At 40.1% G+C, this 11,238-nt stretch overlaps 1 protein-coding gene across 1 annotated transcript; it reads right to left on the bottom strand.

Moving 5' to 3' along the window:
* Positions 1-16: 16 nt before the first annotated feature.
* NCF4 (neutrophil cytosolic factor 4) lies at positions 17-10,847 on the bottom strand. Its single transcript, XM_005446715.4, has 10 exons — positions 10,575-10,847; positions 8,750-8,834; positions 6,802-6,955; positions 6,432-6,502; positions 5,516-5,643; positions 4,460-4,517; positions 2,806-2,904; positions 1,946-2,076; positions 1,790-1,855; positions 17-1,033 (listed from the first exon to the last, which is right to left on the bottom strand). Exons 1-10 carry the CDS (start codon positions 10,829-10,831, stop codon positions 805-807), a joined length of 1,278 nt encoding a protein of 425 aa, XP_005446772.2. The 5' UTR covers positions 10,832-10,847; the 3' UTR covers positions 17-804.
* Positions 10,848-11,238: the final 391 nt, after the last annotated feature.

Genomic DNA, 11,238 nt, shown 5'->3' with positions numbered 1-11,238 from the left:
TTTGAATAGAAACTGATAAAATAAACTCATTTGCAACTTTATTTCTTGAAGAATATGATACAGTAATTTTTTATTAGTTCTATCTTGCAATGAGGTATCAGAAAGCAGAAGATAGAGAAGAAATTGCTGTTTGAATAGGCATCATACACATTTTCCTAGAATGCAGAAATAAGTAGTCTGTACAACTACAAAAATATCTATGAGGAACACCATAGGTGTACTAGGTTCAATTCACAGAATTCAAAATATTGGTCAGTGAAAAGAAGAAAGCAAAGGTGGCCTGCAATTTCTTCATGGAAACATGAAAAAGTTTTCTTGGTGCTTCCAGAACAAACTCTGAATGCCCAGCCAGATGCAAATGTGACAGAAATAATTACGCATTCATAAGCACTGGCACACAAGCCTTCATATCAGCAAGTGACAAGAAAATTATGGCAGTCTAGGACAAAAGCTTATGAAGACAAATAATTAGCTCTGGGAGTAAGAATAGAGATTAGAGCAGGTCTTGGGGCTCAGGGCACTAAACCTCTACTGCAGGCTAACACTGACTTACTTTGTGAATATGGACAGTAATTTTATTTCTCTGTTCTTCACTTTCTCTGGTCTCTGTGTACATTTCTATTACAGAGCAATGCCAAAATGCTGAAGAAGCTAACTAAGTACAGATTTTACATTGAAAAGTAATATATTACTAAAAATTACTCTTTTCAAGCTTACTTCAAAGGCTTGTTCAAGGAAACTGTCTGCAGAGAGGGATTACGGAAGGACTGTATAGCTACCTATGGGAACATCTCTATACAGCACTTATGTTGCTCCTACTGTTTGCGTAGCACCTATTGCTGGACTAGTGCTGTAGACACCCAAGTCATCTTTGTGAGTGATGTGCAACTTCCAAGGGAAGAAACGCTGCTCAGAGGGCCTTCTCCTGCTCTGAGACACCATCAGTTCAACATCCTGATCAGAGAGCAACCGGATCAGATCACCGTCAAGGTCCCGGTAATTCAAAACAATGTCATCTTGGTCAAACTCACGCCTGTTAGAAAAGAAATTGATTGATCCCCAGAAATCAAGGAATGCCTAGGATGTTCTGCATTCTGAACAATATACTGGCAATATAATTCACTCTGCTAAAAGCCACACAAAGCCTTGGCTGTCCTGGCATTCTTGATACCACTAGTACTAGAAATCATACAGCCTCATTCATGCTTTGTTGTGTCTAAGCTAAGAAATCTGTCAGAACCAAGAACCACTTCCAGTGACATCACATGCATGGCACAGTTAATCTGTGAGTTTGATAAAATTCCCATACAGAGGAGCTGACAGTTGTTACTACCCACTTTTGGCTGTTTATGGCTGCTATTTTGAGGGGAGGACAGGTTAAGGAATGGAAGAATATTAGCACAGGTGTTCTGTTACTAATATTTGATATTCTAATGTTTTGGTGTTCAACACTAGATTAATCTCATTTAATACTGCTTTAACAGGTATTAGAAGGCAATGTCCTGCATCCTGAAGAAGTATATTAGACAAAAGATCCTTGTATGGGAGTATGGCTCTGAACTTAGAACAAGAAATGGAAACTTTTACCCAGCATAATCAAAGTGTGTGGCATTCCATACTTACTGACAACCCCAAGACAAACTAGTATCTGCACAGGTGGCCCTGTGACAAGTCAAAGTACAACTTCTTCAGGACACTTGAAAAGTATTTCCCAAGTAGAATGTGGAAAATCTAGGACTGAAAGGAACTTGACAAATCTTTAAATGATATATAACTACTTGCATTGTACCTCATCAATTCCATGAGATCTTTGAATGGTGGAATGCTGCTTAGATCCTCTTCCACTGAGATATCCCTGTAACAAGAACAAATCTTACCATTACATATCATGAAAAGAGAATTGTCAGCATTTCTTCAGTAGTAAACTGGAAGACTGTATTATTACCTGATAGTGGTCACAGTCTCATCATGGTAATAACAGCGAACTTTATTAACTGTGTCTTCCTGCTGTGGTAAATCTTTTATGATCTTCACAAAAGCACATGGGAAAATCCCAGTGGCATCATCAGCTGTTCCCTGGAATGACAGGAAGTGTTAGAATGAAGGATATCATGCCTTTTTGGCCACATACGGTAAGTTCTGGAATTCAATTAATTTCCATGGAATCAACAGTAAGAATTTTTCTACTATGATCAAGAAAAGAAAGGCTATGGAAGCGACCTGATGGCATCCCTACAAAAAGATTGTACAATTGCGTAGTCAAATACAAGTTGGGGGAGTGAAACTGTGTGTAAAAAATACAGTCAGATGGTTACCAAGGAAGGCTGTGGTGTTTGAGCAAGCAGAGATATCGTATCAGCAAATACACAGTATGTTCTCCTCATCCTTTTTCAGAAATATCCTTGCTGCATTGCCTGAATTCTCTTTAATCAGGCTGACCTGTGTTGTGGTATGAAGCAACTCACCCTGAGGCAAGAAACCAATTAAATGCTGAAACGGAGTTTCCATCTCCATTCTGTGGTCTTTTTGTGTTCTAATCTCTTCCAAAGAATTTTGAAACATTTCAGCAGAAGCAATTGCAAATGAAAACTGAAGTCTAGAGGGCATAAAATTTGTAAGCTAAAAACCATCAAGGAAAGAAACAATTTCAAACTTGGAGTCAAGGATTTATTCTCAACAGTAAGACCTGATTATGATACAGTTTCTCCTTGAAAGGAGGAGACAGGTCCCAAGGACTAGGAAAACCCTTTATGCTAATGCATTTCAGGGTATGCTAATAATTCAGTACTGCTATTGCAGTCTTACCTCCAACCAGTCTTTGTTTACCCTGCTGAGTAGATAGATCAAGTCTCCCTTCTTGAAGCTGAGTTCCAGTTTATTGGTTCCAGAAAAATCAAACAGTGCCTACGGAAAGTAATAACACTGAAATTATTAATTCACAGAATTATGAAAGTGGATCTTTCCTTCTGTTCTGTTCTTGAGGTGAGAGCATATATCAGCACAATAGTATGCACTTTGTCATCACAGATGTATTTCTGGAGTAAGGTCATATATATGACTGTAGTCTGCAGCTCTCACAATTTCTTCTACTCAGCACACACTAAAATGCTTTGAAGAAGTACTGAAAGCACTGGGATAAACTTGGCTCTCAGAAAGATACATGCTAGGATTCTTAAGTGACGGTACACTGAGCACCAGCGAAATAAAGAAGTTGAAAACACTTAAGAGCAAGTAAGTCAACAGAGCAGAAGACACTTGACAGCTTGAAAACTTGAAATCCTGAGAACTGAAAAAATATGTATTATTTCTGATTGTAGCTTTACAGCTTTCAGATTTGCTGCAAAGTATCACAGCCTCTAAAAACTGCAGAAGTAGTGTGTCCTAATTTGAGGGTAACTGTCACTTTCACATCTAGCTTTCAGGCCTGTATGCTGAACTGAGAGATTTGGGGAAGTCTGGGAAATTGATTTGTAGTTAAAATGCGACCTAGATGCCCCCTTCAGGTGAACAAAAAAGGAGGTAAGCACATGCTACCACCCTAACAAGCTGCTCTTGAATAACTGAAGTGGCCTAGTTATCAAAAATGTACAACTCCCTCATTGTCCTTAGAGAACACGGTAGCCATTTAAATGCTCTCAGAGGACCACAAATGAAAAGGTGTTCTTTATTCTGTGTTGCGATGGTTCTTCTGGTCTTGTTAATGCCAAGTTCTCCTAATAAAAAATAAAGACAATGACTACTGATGTGCTAGTAGTTCATATGTCTACTTAACAGTTTTTTCAAAGGCCTTTTTTCATCTATTGAAGTTTTCATAATTATATTCAATATTAATAAATTAATAGATAAAACCCAAGAGATATGACTGATCTAAGACCTGCCATACTTAGTGTAAAAAATAAAAACAAAAAACCTCAAAACTTGCTTTATTTTTTAATCTTACATGGCAAAGTCACATGTTCCAGGAAGAAAGACCATGCTCAGACAAGCAGTTCCATGTGCTTAATACCAAAACAATGCACAGCAAAAGACAAGAGTATAGGCACTTTTCAGTAGAACGCTTACGTTACAGAAAATAGTAAGATGCCTTACCTGCAAAGCTTTAAAACATATTCTGAAGTCAATGACATTGAAGCTTGTACTTGTTTTAAATTTAATCTATGGGTATCACTATGTAAATGTGGACCATTTGGCAGTAAGCTGCACATGTCTCTCAGTTTTGAACCTCCTTCCATTCTGAGTTCACAATGGACCTTCTTATTACTCAAGAAAGGAGGAACAGAACACTTCTTTCCATCCTTTGTTTCATTCCCTGTTGTGAAAATCAACTGCTTTCCCATGCCAGTTTTGCTTTTCCTCCTTTCCCCAAGCTCTAACTGGAAAAGATGACCTGATCAATGAGATACCAAAGTAAAACAGTCTTTAATCTCCTGTCCTATGACAGCTTGTGCAGAGTACTCACCTCTGCCCGTGGAGTTGCTGTGCGGTCAAAAATAGGCACTTGAGGTGAAATGCTTTTACTGCAAAGAAAGGAGACAACAGGGAGGACAATATGTCCTTCTAGTCATCAAAAATACTACATGATCAGTAGTACAATGTCTGCATTTTCATTACTTAAGAGGCAGGCAAGCCATAGATCACTGAAGAAACTGCATGAGAATCTGTGTTCAACCCTGAAGTAAATAAATATGGATGTTACAACATTGCCCTAGTCCTCTCAGTTTCAGTGCAGAGCAGCAGCCATCTGATGATGTCTGCTGCTGAGAACAGATGGAATTTTCAATACAGACAGTATTCTGGACCTCCCTTCCACAGCACTGCTCAGCTCCCCCACTCTGCCTTCTGGGCATCCCTGTTTCTAGCATTTATGGCGTTCAGTTCAAACTCTGCCATCATACACACATCCAGGAATGCACACACACATGCAGCTTTTGCACTGTTTGAGGTAAGTGAAAAGGAGGCAGGTCCATCTTTGCTTTGTTGAAAGGAGAATTAATTTGTCTGAAGGGTAATGAAGTATGGTGTCTATTTAGTAGTTTTCCAAAGGGGTGTCAATGCTACTGTGTAGGACAGGTCCCTGTTTAGACAAAGAACAGGAACAAATGAAGTATTCAGTTTCATTTAGTGTCTGAACCAGTTCTCACTGAATTCAGTGCCAGAACTCACATTGATCTCAGTGGTGCAAGCCTATGTCCTTAAGCTTGGCCTGTATATTCTGCGCATGATAACAGATACTACCATTAAAGAATTATCAACAGATACATCTGAGCAGCATTTTTCTAAAAGCAAGCTATACTCTTATTTTGGAATTTTCCTTTACTGTGAGTATCACATTCACTTTAAAAATTTGTGATTACTGAAGAAATACCCTCTGTTCACTCTGTGACAAAGATCCTCATATTAGGACTTCATGGATTCACTTGGGAAACACAGCGGTGATCCTCATCTCTCTCTCCCCCCAAATCTGGACAGCATCTCTTACATCCAGCAATGCTGAAAAAACATGTCAATCACTCACACTCGGCGTGTCCGTGGGCGAAGACGTCTCAGTCTGTGAGGTACCTGTTCACTGTCAAAGGTTGAGTGGTAGAAGAACAGCCGTACCTCTTCATCCATCAACACCCAAATGGGTAGGCAGAGCAGGTTCTGTGCCGAAAGCAAGCAGGAAGCAGAGCAGAACAGTGGGAGAGACCAATTCTCTATTTATTTACATGTAACCAATATGCATCTCTGACCTACAGGATCATGAAAGATATTCATCACTGCCAGAAATCTCCCTCCTCTCCCTTCTCGCTCAGCAGGACACAGCTGAACAGTTCTCTTGTTTACTCCTGGAACTGGCCAATGTATTGCTTCACTCTTTTTGGGCCTGATTTACTGCAGAATGAGTAAATTGTTCTTTTTGTTTCACTTCAGAACATGAATGACTGTAGAAAAAAGACAAGCTTAAGTATTGGAAGTCTTGGCCAGTGCTTCAGAGTTTTACTGATTTAAAGTTAGGTCTTCGGTTAACCTGCACACAAAGAATTTCTTTCCTTGATGTTACTGGCTGTGTCTTCACTGCAGAGCAAGTATACCCAGAAGCCCACCCCACTCTCCTAGTCCCTTAAGTGCAAGTACCAACTCCACATTCACACAACATCTGGAGATTCACCATTTCCTCATGCATCTTGGGTTGGTGTTTTTTTAAAGATATCTATCTATATATGAAGGCAAAGAGTAAGCCTTTATGAACTGTGTACTCCAGCAGATCCTACAGTCTGAACGATCTGGACTGCAGGTTGTCCCACAGTGTGGAAACTGCGTCTTTCAGAAAAAGAATACAGAGAGAAGCCGATACCTAAGACTTCAACAGTACGGTCTCTCTTAGCTGATTTCAAGGGGTAAGTATCTGCAGTGCTCAGTGCAATCTCTACCTTAAAATTAACTTTTACCTTCATGTAGACATTTAGGATAGGAATCCTGTTCTCAGCAATTTCCTTTTTGGCCCCAACATAAACTTTTCCTGGAAAATATAAAAATTGTGACAGTTACTGAAGAAAAAAAAAAAAAAAGGCTGTCAGAGAAATCAAGCAGTCCGGAAAAAGTAAGATCTCCAAGAAAATACATATTTCCTAAAGGATTTTAGGTTTCTAAATGAACATTACCACAAGTGGAGGGATTGCCAATGGAACTTGACTTCTCCAGCATCCACAGCTGGGAACTAGTTCCTTGTCACAACTGCATCCCTATGATGCACGCCTTAGGACAGCCTGAGGCTGAGAAAACTGCTAACCATGCACAGATTTGGTACTGACAGCTTACCTGGCAATATGGGGAGTGTGCAGGTAAAAGGGCTATTTTTGCTCTCTGCCCCATATCTCTCCTCTAGTTTGGCATGCAGGGCATAGAACTGACGATAGCGTCGGAAAATCAGGTATCTGCCACCACCTTTAACCTTTACTTCAATGACAAACATCTGAAACAGAGAAGGGGGATTCAGGCTGATGTTCATACTTATAAACACCTACCAAATGAAAGTGACACATACAATAGGAACATAAGATCAGTGCTCTGGTAGTGGGAATATTGTCTTAGGGGCAGAGTGGAAAGAAGGCCTTCAGTTAAGCATCTGCAGACTCGGGTACTAGAAAACAAGTTAGCACAAGACAGTGTCGGTCCAGCCTTCCCATGCGTCATGTCCTGTGGCTGCTTTATATTTCATAATCTTAAAAGGAAACCTGAAATGACTAGATGCTACTTTATGCTTACACAACATCCCTCAGTGAAAAAAAAAAAACCCCACCATACTAGCGAGGTAAATGCAAATATTTCACAGTAGGATGCTTTGGACATCTAAATCTATAGACAGACACCTAAATGAATTGCTTTTCAGAGTTGAAGGCATTCATACTTCTTTTTGACTTTAAAGTACAGACTTTCAGAAATTACGGCCTGACCTCTTCCAACCACTATCTTATTTCTTGTTTCTTCCCAAAATTGCTTTGCTCTAAAGGAGCCCACAATTTCCATGCACTGACCTCTGAGTCACATTGCAGCCAGATCTTTCAGCAAACATAAAGACAGAGCAACCAAACATCACTATACTCCAGAGTATCCCAGCTTCATCTGGGATAGAGTTAATGTTCTTCCTAGTAGCTGGTACAGCGCTGTGTTTTGGATTTAGTATGAGAATAATGTCAATAACAAGCTGATGGTTTAGTTGTTACTAAGCAGGGCTTACCCTAAGACAAGGACTTTTCACTTCCCCATGCTCTGACAGTGAGGAGGTGCACAAGAAACTGGGAGGGAGTAGAGCCAGGACAGCAGACCTGAGCTAGCCAAAGGGATATTCCATACCACAGAATGCCAAGCTGAGTATATAAACTGGGGACAGTTGGCCAGGAGTCACCATGTGCTGCTCAGGGACTGGCTGGGCATCGATCAGCGGGTGGTGAGCGATTGTATTGTGCATCACTTGGGTTTTATTCCTCTCTCTCTCTGTTACCTCCCGTTTCATTACTATTATTAGTAGCAGTGGTAGTAATAGTGGTATATGTTACTCTATTTCAATTACTAAACTGTTCTTATCTCAACCTACAAGTTTTACCTTTCTCTGATTCTTCTTCCCATCCTACAGGGCGGCAGGGGGGAGTACGTGAGCAAGCTGCTGTGTGGTACTTCGTTGCTGGTTGGGGTCAAACCACAACAGAGTAAAACCTGCATACTGCAGTGGGAAGGTTTTATAAGCAATGTCTCCAGCAAAAGCAGCATACTGAGTCAGACTGAGCTGGTCGTATCCAAAACCACTCTTCAGAAAACCTCATACTGCTTTTCCCTACTCTTCTATTCCTGTGTGCTCTTTCATGACTTATTAATATGCTACCTTCTGTGGAGATGGAGATGCTAACTTGCCAGTACCATGGAATAAGGAAGACAAGACCCTGCCCTTCTACCTTCTTTGCATTCCTTTCCCACTATCTTCACCAAAGGTACAGCACTTAACAGGAAATAGATCAGAAATCAGCTAAGAATTTAGAAAACAAGCAATGTTAGAGGATACCTCTGTCACATTTCACCCAGACAGTACATTTTTAGACTAAATCTGTGATAGACTAACCACCATTCCAGAAAAAGGAAGCACTGGAAAGTTCTCCACGCAGAATTCTTCATGCCAAAAAGCAGCTACCCAAGATTAACTGCATTTTGTTTCCCAAAACCAAACTAATCAAAGATAAGGGCATATAGAGACAGGATAGATCTCGCTTCTTACATAATAATTAGTAAAGCCTTTCTTCTCTTCAATATCTGCAATGTTTGCTGAAACAGGTACATCATCTGGAAGCTGGTCAAAATCACTGTGAAGCAAGAACAAAAGGTTTAGGTTACTCATACCAGCATTAGCCTTTGGAGGTCTCTATGCCATACAGAACAAAGACAGTTAGGCAAATCACATCATCTACTGTCAAAACTAAAAAGTTAGAAACTCGTGATGTCGTTCTTTTCCTCCAGATGTCTGATCTTGAGATGTCAAGTTTCTAGAAGTTCAGCACAAGTCAGTGACCTTTGTGAAGATTCAGCAAGCCTGAAAAACATCCCTATCATTCCCAGGCTTGTGAGAGTGGCAGGACTACAAAAGAAACAATTGAGCTAGTGAGCTTTCCCTGAGAAATGTGATCAACTCTGGGTGCATTCTTAATCCTTCCTAAAGCATCTGGTAGACTTACAATAATAACTCTATAGCAGCATCTCTTATTCAAAGGAGATCATTATATATCATGATTTATGCTGCTATTATTACTGCATTACTGTAGAGAATAAGAAACAGTTCTAAGAAAAGAGCTTGTGCTAGGTGCTGTAGAAACTGACAGCACAAAGTTAATTCCTAAAAACCTTACACTGTATGTGTAAGATGCATACTAAGTCCTTTACATTAAGATAAACCAACAGAAGAATAAGCACAAACAGAAAAAAAGGAAAGAAACAAAGACATAGTATTGTTCTATATCATGACTAGCGGTGCCACCACTTTTTTGTAAACATCACAGTAAAGCAGACTTTTAAAGAGGCTTTGAAAAAAGAATGAGTAGCCTAGCAAATATTTACAGAGAGACCTCCCAGTCAGATAACCTGAAGCAAGCACAAAGGTACTTGTTTGAAAATGTCAAAAATGTGTGAAGGAACACACAATAGTGGTCAAGGTTAGAATAAGCTTTGCAGATCCTAGAAAGTATCAGATTGGAAGAAAGAGAGAAGGAAGGACCCCTGTGGAACACCTAAAGAGCATCCATATGACCACACTCTCATGTTTCTTGTCTATATTGTCCACACAACAAAACAGCATGAATTGGCAGGTGCTTTTTCTTCTGGGACCTTCTCCTTGGTATAACATCTTTGACAAACAGAAGGCAAATTCACCTTTACGTCAATCTTAGAACTCGGTGTTGTTAGAGTGGTATTCATACTAACACTTAAGCAAAAAAAAGATCAATAGTGAGGAAAAAAGGATAACAAATGAGGTAGAGAAAAACTTAAAAAAGGATCATCTAAGAAATGCCAAGCTGATGTAATGTTAAATATTCTGACAATACAAAAAATATGGCAGTTGGCTCAGTTTATTCAGCTAGGAGAATATCCCAAGCAGGGACCTCCACAATGCGTAGCCCATCTGGAAAGCTGAAGTAATGATGCAAAGACTTGCAATAGCTTCCTGTATGAGGAGAATGACATGAATCAGCATCACCCACAACACTGTCAATACTACCACTTACAGTGAAGAGGGATGTGGTTATGGAGATCAAAAGATATCATTATTCACATCACAAACATTCATATCACAAATCCCAGTAAAAAGGAAACTGTTTACAGCTGTAAAGAGGACAATGACCCACTATTGCCCTAAGTGCTGAATATTCCCCACAAAAAGAAAGTCCACTCCAATTTAAGAAATGCTCTGCTCCACACTGAGCAACCTAATAGCTCTGATAACAAGAAGCCTTTTAGAATCTTCAAAGAAGCTTGCATCCAAAGCAAAATAACAGGTCGTTGCAGTTACATGGAGGCTTGTGGGGAGGCAGGGGGAGGGACAGACACATTACCTCTTTTCTCGCAGCTGTCGGGGAAGAGACATGGTTTTCAGCCTCTTAAATCCAGATGGCTGAGCTCTATTCCTCCACTTCTTGTGCAGTTCCTGCTTGAATATGATGAATACAGTCAAAGCAATTCTCCGTGTGTGAACCAAGACTCCTTTGCAAGGCCTCAAAGATCTTTTTTTTAATGTTTCAGTGTCCGACAATTTCTTCTGTACCTCCCCACCCCCATGAGATTGAGGAAGTGCTAGAGAAAAAACAGTCATAAAGAAAGACTGTTCTGTGTTGTCTGTCATGTATCGAAACTGCCACAGTTGAGAAACCAAAAGCCGAACAAAAAGCAGAAACTATAAACCACATATTCCATTTGTCCACCTCTTCACCAAAAAATCTGCCTCTATGGGAAACCAGTATGAGTGGTCTCAAAAAATTCTGTTTCGCCCCAGCTAGAATGTCCCCATATACACCTCTACGCTAACATTTGTAAACTAGGGTGAATACTGCTGATCCCTTCTTGAGGCTCTGTGATTCCTGAGAATCCTCCTTGCCATGGACCAAGAGCCAGGAGGTGGAGCTAAAGAATAAATTTTCAAGTGGAAGCAGAAAATATTGTCAGGATATTCAACCTTGTGAAACATAGAGGTGCCAGGGTATCAGGCACAGGAGATTAGGA

This window comes from Falco cherrug, chromosome 5 (assembly GCF_023634085.1).
Source record: "Falco cherrug isolate bFalChe1 chromosome 5, bFalChe1.pri, whole genome shotgun sequence".
In the NCBI taxonomy this organism is placed as follows: Eukaryota; Metazoa; Chordata; class Aves; order Falconiformes; family Falconidae; genus Falco; species Falco cherrug.
Note: the sequence above shows the minus strand (reverse complement) of the source record. Positions and strands in the feature narration are given on the sequence as shown.